General features: G+C 29.3%; 1 protein-coding gene across 1 annotated transcript; it reads right to left on the bottom strand.

Annotated features, from left to right (window-relative positions):
- Positions 1 to 520: 520 nt before the first annotated feature.
- Positions 521 to 2,002, bottom strand: LOC137809513 (uncharacterized). The gene has a single exon (XM_068610621.1). It carries the CDS (start codon positions 2,000 to 2,002, stop codon positions 521 to 523), a length of 1,482 nt encoding a protein of 493 aa, XP_068466722.1.
- Between the last annotated feature and the right edge of the window lie 10,722 nt (positions 2,003 to 12,724).

Genomic DNA, 12,724 nt, shown 5'->3' on the forward strand with positions numbered 1-12,724 from the left:
AGAGAGAGAGGGGCACACATACTTACACTTTTTTTCTTAATCGTGTTCAATCAACACAGCAGCAGATTATACAATTTCTCTTTTAAACTTAATTAGCAAGTCAAAACCAGTATCATATATATTATAATCTCACACCAATTGACATAGAAAAGGCACAAAATATATAAAGGGATTAGCACTTTGAAACCACCAGGGAGGACCCTTTTGTAAATATGATTAAAAGCACAACTCAAGATTTGAAGGGAAAACAATAATTGAGAGAGAAGTTAATTAGCTGCTACTTATTTACATATTATTTGAGGGGAAGCAAAGCACAATGAAAAGAAAAGAAAGAAAAATGAAAAATAGTGTTTAATTAATAATTAATTTGATGGTCATAGTTAAGATGAGGATACCGAGATTCTCTCTTCCATGCATTAGAATTATACTAGCATATAGTACCATTAGTTGCTTTAAACTTTATGAAATCACAAACATCAATCCTTTTTTCTTCTTCTTATTCTGTTTGGTGGCCCATGCTTTAATCAGAAGAACAATTAATCCAGGATTCCACCATACCTTGGCTTCTGGCAGTTACACTGAAGTCTGGTACCTTCTCTCCATGAAAATCCGATGAAGAAGCTGAGTAGTGTACTTTGCCGTTGCTCACTCGCTCTGCAATGTCACTGTAGCTGACAGTGCCACTGAGGCCACCTCCTCCACCTCCTCCGTGATCGCAATCATCGTTGGTAATGGTGCCCGTTCTCTGGACCCATTCCGTTGACGGATTAGCATTACTCAAGTTATTGTTGTTGTTGTTGTTTCCACTTGACAATGCTCCCACTCCAACCGATGTTGACGAAACCATGTTCTGATGAAGACACCTGAGGTCGGTGTTAACATGGCCATCGGGTCTCAGTCCCAGCTCCTCAAACACCCCCATCTTGAGACTTGGCGGAATATCGAAGGAGGATTGTTGTTGTGGTCTGGAGACAAGGACAGAAGAGTTGCCCAGAGGGTACTTGGGATGGTGATATGCTTCGAGAGAAGGAGTGTTGTTAAAGTTGTGAGGCTGTTTCATAAGGCCAAAATGTTCGGACAGGTTTTGCTGCTGCTGCTGTTGCTGTTGGTGGTAGTTAATGGAAGTTGAATTAGTAGTAGAGTTAGTTGAAGGTGACAAGGTGTTGGAAAGGGAGGGAGGAAATGGGTGAAGGCTTCGGAATTGCAGTTTTTGTGCAAAGGGGCGAAGAAGATAAGGAGGTGGCGTTGGAGGGTCCAAAGGGTTAACATTAACGTTAAGGTTGGATCTCAAAGTTGGTGTTGCGGCTGAAGCAAAGAGATCCAGCCTAGTTCTCGGGAAAGGCGAGGATGTGAAGGGTGGTGCGGGGATGCCAGTGAATTCCTGAACCATGGCTCGGAAATTGGTGGTGTCTGTGGTTAGCACAGTGGTGGGTGCACGCCTAGAAGCTCTGGACCGTTTCTTTGGGTTTCGAACCACGTTGCTGTTGTTGTTGTTGGTACTGTTGGTGGTGCTGTGGGTTTGAATTTGATCATTGTTGGCGGCGGACACTGAAAGCATTAGTCCTCGGGAACCACTTTCTGGAAGCAAGGTAGGAAAAGCACCAGTATTGCCGCCCCTTGTTTGACTTGACAGAAAAGCTTGGTTATGTGGCGAGGGTGATGATGAGGAGCAAGGTATCAAGTTAGCAAGAGTGGTTTGGTTTGGTTCGGATCTACCTGGTTTGGACCACATCACGTCAAGGTTTAGAAGTGATGTTGAGCTTTGGGTAAGTGGATCCAGGTAACCTGATAAAGGGTCGAACATGTGGGTATTTTGGTGGTGGTTTGGTGGGATAAGTGGGTTAAGGTTTTTGGCAGTGGTAGTGTTGAAGGAAGCAACATGGGTGGGTGGTTGTTGGTTGTTTAAGAAGGCAGAGAGTGAGGATGATTGGGCGCGTGAATCGTACTCTTCATCGGCACCGCTTGAAGATTGCAAACTGCCACTAGTGTTGGCCGAATCCATGAGAGCGGAAAATGGAAAGACGTGAGGGAGGGAGGGAAGTGGTGAGAGATATTGATTTAGTTGCAGATACAAGAGTACATTTAAGAGGTATGGGAGCGAGAGACGAGGAAAACAAAAAGAGAGAGATTTTTCTGGTTGTGGAAAGACAAGCTAGTTGTCTTCAGAAAGTGGTTCCTCCCACCCACGTCTTTAAGGCTCTGCAAGACTGCAACTAGCACACAGTGCTTGGTTCGCTTTTACTTAATCTGTGTTTGTGCAAAAGGGTGTTACGTAAACAAAGGAATAAACAGCCCACGGATGATCATGCATTTAATACTTTCTGCAGAGAGGTTGGGAATACAAGTTTACTCTGTTTTGGAGGTTTGAGAGTGAGGAAAGTCTTTCCTATTTATGCTTCTTGCCTCCTTCTCAGTCCTGGGTTCTGGATTACTCCTATCACAACAACAGATTGCGAAAAGGATCAAGTATTAGGGTTTCAAGTGAAAGAGAAAAGGAAGAGAGAGAAGAAATGGAAAAGGATAGTTCTCTAGCCTTTTTCTCCTATAAAAAGAGACCCTCTTCTGGTAGATGTGTGGTTTCACCAGCAAAATATCGGAGTGGGGTGACTATAGGAATGAAAGAAACAGAGAGAGAGAGAGAGAGAGGGTTTGTAAATAATGGCAGGCTCCAATGGTCAAAGTATGAGAGATTTGTGGTTTGGATTTAGAGACTGAAATGGGGGAAAGACATAATATAGAAGAAGCAAAATGGTTTATTTATTGAGAACGTTATTTACTTACTCCCACTGTTCATCTTATATGTTTTGCGGAATAATGAGGTGTGTGGGCAACCAGATCAGAGTGATGGTTGTTGAATTGCATAAAGCAAACACATCAACCATATATAGCTTTCCAAATTGCGTCAATAAACCATCCAAAATACCTACATATATAAATAAACTTTTGTCCAAAATATTAAGTAAACACTGTTTCCACGGTAAACGCAGTAAACAGACTCTACATCTTTATGCATAATGATATTCAATATTTAAAAATACACACGAAGAAATGTGACTATTTGTTTCCAATAACTTTGACCAAGTCAGAAACCTTTATTTAGAAATTATTATTAAGCGAAAAATCTTGCATAAAATCTAAGAGAATCTTCCACAGTCTCTCTACTGATATCTTATATTTTATACAATTTTTCCCGTTAACTTTTTTTATTTATTTTGCTTATGAGTGGTCATTTTACTTGTTAATTGCTAATACTAACTAGTAATTAAGAAGCACGGATAAAAAAATCCAATTTTATTACCACGTTCCCAAAGATATATGGATGAATCAGTTGAACAACATTCTTGTTCGCTCCAACCAACGACACTTGGAACCAAGAATCAACAGAAACATTCCCTCTTTAGTATGTGTGTTTGGGAAGGGGAAGCTGCTCAACAATCAAATGACCATCAAATAATCTTAAAAAATAATTAACTTTGTTTCGTATACATAGTCCATACAATATCTATATTTATACCTTTTTCCCCTTTGCGTAGCTACAATTGTCGACATATTTAGTTTTGATCTACGTACGTAGTAATGTAAAATGAGCTCCAATAAAAATGTTGTAAATAAAGGCAATTATCTTATATTCTATGAGTGATTAGTGGAATATTAAAGAAGTAATAAGAAGCGTAAGTATATAAAGGAGATGCCATACGGTCATACTACGCTACTTGTTTATTCTGTTTGGTTATAATATTAGATACCGTGAGTGTGCAGTTTTGTTTCAACAACAATTGATAGAGTGGAGATGAGTGTGTTTATTGGTTTAAGAATAAAAAGAGGAAACTGTTGAACTAATTATGTTTGGGGTATGTTGCTTGCAGATGTAAAACTACTTTAGTTTGTATTACTGGATATGGTGACCGTCCTCTGCATCTACAAGGATAAGGGATGAATGAAAGAATATTGATGGGACCTCTAATCTAATCTACATTATTGTCAAATGGACACTAATTGGAGCCCCATTTCATTCTTCTCTCATCCACATTTTTATCACCCATATTTCCAATGTAAGGGAAATACTTATTTATTTTCTTGTTTACCTTCCCTAAAATTGGTTATATAGATAAATTCATCTAAATGGATTCTTTATTCTAAATAAAAAAATAGATTATATATTAATAATTAGGAGTATTAAATATGAAAGAAGTTAACTTAAATTCTTTATATAATGTATTGAGATCAATGTTAAATAATTCGAGCATGGCTCATTTTTTATATTTTGATGAAAATTATTATTGATTAAAATTTATTTATTTTTCAATTAAATCATACTAGATTCAGATAAAGTCTTGGAATATTGATATACAATATGTAGAAGAAGAAAAAATATATCTTTGCATAAAATTAAACACTAAAAAAATAACTTATATAAATTATCTCATTTTCCCATCCGATTATGTTCTCGTTACAAGAAAATTATTAAATATAAATCAATTTTAGAGACAAAATATAATTAGTTACTAATTAAAATAGAAATATTTTAGATACTAAAAAAATATTAGTTTTTAAATTAGTTTCTATTATTGATAAATAGTTTCTAAATTGATATTTAATTAGTTTTAACTACCAATTATTTAGATTTTAAATTTGATAACAAAAACATTGATAGTTAATTAAATATCAATTTAAAACTATTTATTAATAATAGAAATTAATTTAGAAACCAATAATTTTTTTTAATTTTTAAAATAGTCTTTAATTTAATTATTATAGTAACTAATTATTTTTGTTTCTAAAATTATTTTTTATTTAATGATTTCTTTTAGTGGCTACAAATTTTTTTCGTTTGAAGTGAATTTTTATGTTATTTGAAGTGAGATACGCAGGTAATGAATTTTTGTTGTTGTTGTGATTGAGGCGTTCTGACTAGGGTTAAATATCTGGAAAATGAACTTGAGCACATGAAAGTGGTAATTTTAGCAGGAATGAGAACGTGTAATGAATGCAAACCAATATTGTTGATTTTGGTCAATATCTAACAAGTAGGTTAATCCTTTATTTAAGTTAAGATGTCTTTAAACAGCTTAATCATTAAGTCCAAGCTAGAATAATATCTCTGATGGAAAAAAAATACTATTGATGTTAAAGAAGAAGAAAAAGAGAGAAATTGTCGTGACAACTTTCCTGAATGCATGACTCTATAATTAGAACTGCATGTGATTCTCACCAATCTTAATTCTCACACAGATAAAAACTTATCCAGCATGTGATTTTTTCCGTTTCAATTTTTATCCATTCAAAAACTCACTTAGTCAATTTTAAATTATTTTAGTTCAACATCGCTCCCTCAAATCTTTTGTTTCAATTACCCGTAACTATAACTCTAGTGGTAAAAAACAACAAAAATGAATCATTAGGAATAAGGAAAAATACTTATCAATATTATACTTGTATAAAAATAATAATAAATTATTTTATGCTACAATATTGGTCGATCCATTATAATGGGATTAGCTAAAGGGGATTATCACATGGATCTAGAACATGAGACAAGAAGAAGCTATATTAGTTCATATGAACACCGAAATTTTGGTTAGCAACAATGTACAAATGCCAAAGTGAGTTGAGTGAGCGTAGGGATTCCAAATTTTCAATTGGTGAGTTATATGGGAGAAAATAAGAGAGGGTTTTCGTGTGCATTGTTCTTCTCCCTCTAGAGTATTTTCACTGTATTATTTTCCTAATTCTAAAATTTTCTTTATATGTTTCTATATTTGCTATGATATGATGTAAATATAATCTTTCTCATTATAAGAAACTCACTATATATAAAGAACATGTCAAAAATATTAGAGATTTCATAGCTTTGTGCATTATCTCATTATTTATATTTTTCATTTATAGAAGATAATGAGTATTTGAAAGAGTTGTAGAATGACATGAAGCATTGGCGGAGATTATAGAAAAAATCAATGAAAGTTTTAAACAATTTTATATTATTAGAATTAAATACTTAACATTAAGATTTAGTAATTGGTGATCATCTTTAAACACAAACGCTCGGTGGTATCAACTCACAACTGAAATCTATTATTGTATTCTCACTATTGTAAAAGATATCTTTAGGACTAGTTCTCGGTGAATTTTGACAATAATTTCTAATTCATAATTGGAAACATAGGTTTTTAATAATGATTGAAATCATCGTCATATCAAATATATACAATAATGATTTTTTATATAGAATTGTCATTGTAAGTGGATTTACGTTAACATTTAACTATCATTCTAAGTTCACATACAATAGTGATTGTAATAAGAATTGTCTTTTTATTGTAATTTTTCTTGAAGAAAAACTCATTTTCTAATGTTTGCCTCAATTAAGCAACATTTGTATATGATATTTATTGCACAACTAGTTAGAATTAACAATATAATATGAAAATAGTAATAAATAATATATAACTGAATGAAAAACAATGTAATGAAATGAACTATATAAGAAGTATTGCAATGTCAAGTGTCAACCAATTTCAAAACACTAAATCCACGAGTTAAAAATAAAATAAAATAATAAAATGTAAAAACTATTGATAAAATAGAAATTGATAAAATATAGGTTATCCATATTGATCTAACATAATTTTTATTTTGAATCTCAAGTGGAAAACTAAGGTTTACTCGATGAAATAGAAAATTAATTTAGACTTTCAATGTTAATTAAAAATAAATAAATTTAATATAGTAAAATATAATTCAATTATATTATAATACATTAATAAATGTACATATACAATAAGATCGTTATAGTAAAAATAGAATTAAAATATGAACATATAATTCAAAACAATCATCCAATACATGTCAATCTTTAAAAAAAAATTAGAAGAAATACACCAACTTGGATAAAAATTTTAAGTGAAAAATATAAGACATTTTTTCAATATAGTCCTATTGTTAATTTAATTATATTTTAAGAGGTAATATTCTATATTATTTCTTCTCGTAAATAATCATTTATCCACACTTTATCCACAAGATCAATATATAAGATAAAAGTTCATATGTGTGTTATATATTCATGTACACACAATGTAAATGATGAGCTTTGTTTATTTACAATCATTTCTTTGTTTATACTAATAATACATTTATATTGTTGACGGAAACATATTTATTAAATGGTTGGTGTGAATGGCGAGTGATAGATAAAAAGTTATGAGTATTGGTCATTCCAAGATAATTGGGGCTTAAATGTTCATATCCAAACTGGTGCTAGCAAAAACTTATGAGAATGGATTAGAAAAGTTTGGAACTTCCATATATATATATTTAAATTGATATTTCTATTTTTATTATATACAAGAGAAAAAAATAATATATATATATATAAACTTTTCAATTTCATTAACATATTAAATCTTATTTTATATTAAAATAATTTGAATTAATTTTGTTGTTAGCTGGGATAAATGAGTTTTACAGTGATTAACACAATTACTAAAAATTATTTCATTTTGAGTAATATTTACTCATTTGAATTCACAAGATCAAAGATAATATCATCCAATATTTATTTTGTTAATAATATTGTTATATTTTTAAATTTTTAGATTACTTTTATTTTACTTATTTGTCAATCCATAAAAAATGATAAATATTATAATTAAGAAATATAGGTGCATTAGTTAACATAAAATCATTGGATAATATGATTTGAAACATCAAGTAATGATAATGATTAAATAAATAAAAATGAGATTAAACATGTTTGACTTAAAATGTAATTATAAGTTAATAAAATAAATAAATAAATAAATAAGGTGATGTTATTAACACCTCATCAAACAAAAATAGTTATTAAATTAACAAACAAATAAATATAAGAGATTGTCATCGAACAAAGATAATTATAACATTAACCAATGAATAAATAAAATAAGGTTAGAGACACCTCATTTAGCAAACATAATCTTAAGATTAATAAATAAATGAATAAATAAAAATAGTTTAAAGACATTTTGCTGAGTAAATATAGTTGTAAGATTAACAAATAAATAAATATAATGAGGTTAGAGACACCTCACTGAATAAAGATAATTATAAAATAGAACAAATATAATGATGTCAGAGTTCGATCACTCGACAAAGATAGTTGTAAAATAAATAATTAAGATGATAGATGTCTATTTTCCTTTAGTGATCGTAGTTTAAACACTAGAATTTTACTAACAATGTTTCACTTAATTTTCTATAATCTCTTTACCTCTATTTTTTCTATCTTACTGTCATATACTAATCACTCTCGGACACTAGAAATTGATAAAATCTTATTTGACAAATGGTTAAAGAATTCTAATTAATTGAACATTTCTAATTAATTGTGATTAATTATAATATATGAAACTCTTTAGTTAAATTTTATTTTATTTTTAAATAAAGGCAGAAATGCATATGAAGATTCACAAAATATATTTTTAGTTCAAGCTTCTAGTCAAAGTGGTAATAAATAGTTATATAGAAGAATTTGTGTAAATCAAGCAAAGATCATGTCTTAGCCAAATAAGAGTTCCACCGATTATCTCACAGATCTATACAAAGAACTCAACATGAAGATGAAGAACTTATAACAACAATATGAAATTCTTTTATTCTTCTAGTGATAAATGTTTGGGTGAGTGAAAACTTTTGTAATTTTTTACTATATGAAATACACTCAATGAGCTTAAATTATATTTTCTTTGAGAGTATTAATTTCTTTCTTTTGAGAGTGTATAATTAAAATTAATTTATGTACTCATTGAAATTAGGAGTAGTTTGTGTAGTGGTCATAATGAAGTGATTTAATTAGTGAAAACTCTTGAATTTTCTAAAAAAAATTTGAATGTATAGATAAGTCAGTATAAACACTTATGATAGAATCTAATGTTCATAAAAATATACTTTACACTTTATTGTTTAAATACAAAATCAAATAAAAATAAAAAGTTTATTAAACTTTGATCTAACAGTAATAAAATACTTAAAATTAGTTTAAAATTTAAAACTTATATGATATCAGTTTCATAGCACATAAATATTTATTAGCTAATCCCTTATGGAAACATTTTAACTTTAATTAATATTATTTGAATGTACTTTAAAATTTGAACAATTTTATACTTTCTAAAGATTTATTTCTGAAAAAAAATCACCGTTTTTGGTGGTTTTCCTCTATCCAACTATTTTCCATCATCTGTCAACAATCAATCAAAACGATTAAATAGATGGATACCAGAACAGCAGAAAAAGATATCTCCATCACCACACTAATCAAAGGTTCATTTTTTTTGAAAAATAACTAAAAAATACATATTTGGTCAATATTTTATGTTTATTTATTTTGTGTTGTTTTCTGAGGTGCGATCAAACTGTACGTAAACTACTACAGCCAAATTGGACGAATTTAGAAAGGTACGTAGAACAACCACACAATAAGGAGATGATAATGCAAATAAAAAGAAACAAAATAATACATTATCATATCATCATGCGTAATTCAATTTCCTCTCTTTCACTTCTTTTCTTTTGTTCAATTTTGTTTTTGCTTTGTTCCCGAGAAGGAAACTTTGTAACACAACACATATTTAAAGATAGATCAACCCGAATTTCCTCATTAATCATGCTTTTACCTAACCTAACCATGCAAACAATTTCAAATTTAAGATACTTCAAACACTTGATTAGACAACACTAACTATATATTTTTCTTATTTATGTATATATATACTTTCACGGTTTAATTAAAACAACTCATTAATCACATTTGAAATTAACTCCAATAATCAACATACCTGCTATAAGTCATTTAGAACATAGAAAAACAAAATTACTGTGCCCGTGCAAAGTGTCAACTTACAAGGTTTTTAAAGAAAAATCAATATATACATATACATATATTGCATGAATTGATTGAATAAAGAGATAATGTTAATCAGTGTCCCTTTTCCAGTGACATGTTCATAGTGGAGAGAATTGTGTTGTGAACTATTGAACTTTGTAGGATTTCCCTAAATCCTTTTGTCCCTAACCAATTTAAAAGTGTTGGTATATTCGTTTTGGAAAAGTCGTAAAATTGGAAAGAAAAATAAGAGGTAAAAGTGAGAGCCTCTCTTTGTTTCTTGGTTCTGCTGGGAATGATGATGCAGGAGATGTAACAGCTATTTTCTTGATTTGATCTTCATCTATGGACTTCATATGAAGATAGTGATATGAATATATAAACATAATATTTTATTTGAGAATACGACTGAAATTTTAAGTAGTTGATAACAGTCACTATTTTGATAAGTCCAATGCCACCTAACATTTTTTTCTTATTTTTTTCCCCTTCCCGTTAACCATATTATCCTTTTCCCTTGCTTTACTAAGGAGGTTCTCTAGATTTTTAAAAAAAGTAGAATTTTTAAAAAAAGTAGGATATATATAAAGATTTGACACTGATGATCACAAAAAAAATATAACACTACCCCCAATCTGTCTTAAGTTTAAATTTCTTTTACTTGTACACTTTTCTTTTGAGTAGAAGTATTTGTTTACCATGAGTACCCTACTCATGTAATATTCCTTACATACACTACCAATTACTCAAATACTAATAAAATTTAATATAAAAAAATCATTAATTAATCTATTTAAAAATTATAATACAAGTATTAAGCTACTATAAAGTTTAGCATTTTTAGACAATTCATAATTGGTATGGTTAATATTTTGGAGAGTATATTGTAAGATATTTTTTCAATTAGGTGGTTTGGAAGATAATATGAGGTAGAATTTTTATAAGGGTTGGAGTATATTGAGTATGAAACCAGAACCAATTGGGTTGTGTTGACTAAACACAATGTTTTAGTGAGTGGCTTAATTATTGTGTCCTTCAATAATCTCTATTTAAGAGATCTTTGTGTTTGTATTAAAATTGTAACAAACATAATGAAAATATAATTAGTTGGTTGTGGAGGTAGGTTACCGTTGGCGACTGAACCACATTAAATTTTGTGTTGTTTATTTTCTGCAGTTGATTCAAAGTATTATTTAAATATCTATTTTAATTAATTTTATTTTTTTTAATGAAAACAAAATTTGAAGAGAATAAATTTGTGAATTTTTTTTTATATTATTCATCTCATTCATATTTATTGAATATTTTTTGAAACTATAATTAAATTTATAACAAATAGAGAGAAATAAAATAAAAATAAGTGGGGGAAAGTGAAAGAGGAAAAAGGTTGGAGGTAGGACTGTGTCAAAGGTACATTAGAAGTCTACGTAGTGGGTGTGGTGGGGTCTTGTGGTCCCATCATTTGGGTCTGGTCGTGGTAGTTCTAATTTGCAGCACTAACAAATGTCTTCTTTTCCTCCTTTCTAAGTAAAATGTTTTTTTGACAAAAAATATAGTGGTTTCTCATAATTTAAATTAATTTGTTAATACATTTATTCCGTGTTTGCATTAGTAGTACGATACAATCATAATATGCACAAATTATTTTTAGTATATCAATATAATTATTATTAATGTATGCATAATTTCATCGAATCAATTCTTTTTTTAAACATCGCAATACGTATATCCTTATGTCATACATTAAGAAGAGGGGAAAGTTAATTGCAAGGTTTACTAATAGTATAATATTTATTTAAAGAAAAAACAATACCTAGTATAAATAAATATTAACAGTATGAAACATTAAATTATCAGACAAACTCGTTAATATTTTTTATACTTTATACTGGTAATAAGTTATTTGAGTAACTTTTCAAATTTATACATATTATTGGTGAAATTTATGTTAAAAAATAAGTCTAATAATTAACGTAGAATTTGTTCAGATAATTTTTTCTGTTAAATACATTTAGGAAATAAAATAAATTATATTTATGCACAAGTTAAAAAATATTTTTAGAAAAAATAATGTGAAAGAACTTGTATATAAATTCATTTTAGCATATAAAAGACGTTAATTATGATTTTATTTTTTAAACGGACCTTGGTACATTGACTTTTTTTCATTGGTCTGAAAATAAGAGATTTCTAGCTCTAGGGGAACATGGTGAACACGTAGTACGAAATAAGTCAGAATTTCACATTTGACTTGTGTTCATTATTTTGGGTTGAACAACTCAGTTTTGTTTACTGGATTCAACAATCTAAATTATTGTTCATTAATTAGGGTTCAACAATCTACATTTGATTCCAAGCTTTGACGAGGAACAATTTGTGATTGTGAGAGAATCGACCAAACAAACTGTAAATGTGGTCCTTTTGTTTTGTTTTAAAAGAATGGGAAATGTGACGAAAGAAAATAGGAATAATATAAATAGTAGAATATGCTATTTTTATTATTTGAATGGGAAAATAATACTGATGAAAACGATTTTTTAAAATTATCTTTTGCAGATTAATTTAATAAATTCTTAAATATATATCAAATATGGAATTTAAGATGTGTCAGGCTTCAATTTCAGTTAATGATGTTAAGGGTGTAATTTTAGTTAGTGTAGTGATTGAAATATGGAAACAAAGAAACTTTGTCATATTTAATAGGGGAGTGACATATATGTCAGAAGTGTTCGTATTAACACAAGTAAAGGTTTGATCTTGAATTTATACAAAGTTTCGTTATGTTTCGTTTTCTTATTCTAATTGGGTTTTAAATCCTTTGATGTGTATGAGGTTGATCTTTTGGTAGTTGATTCTAGT

This window comes from Phaseolus vulgaris, chromosome 2 (genome assembly GCF_000499845.2).
Source record: "Phaseolus vulgaris cultivar G19833 chromosome 2, P. vulgaris v2.0, whole genome shotgun sequence".
NCBI lineage: Eukaryota > Viridiplantae > Streptophyta > Magnoliopsida > Fabales > Fabaceae > Phaseolus > Phaseolus vulgaris.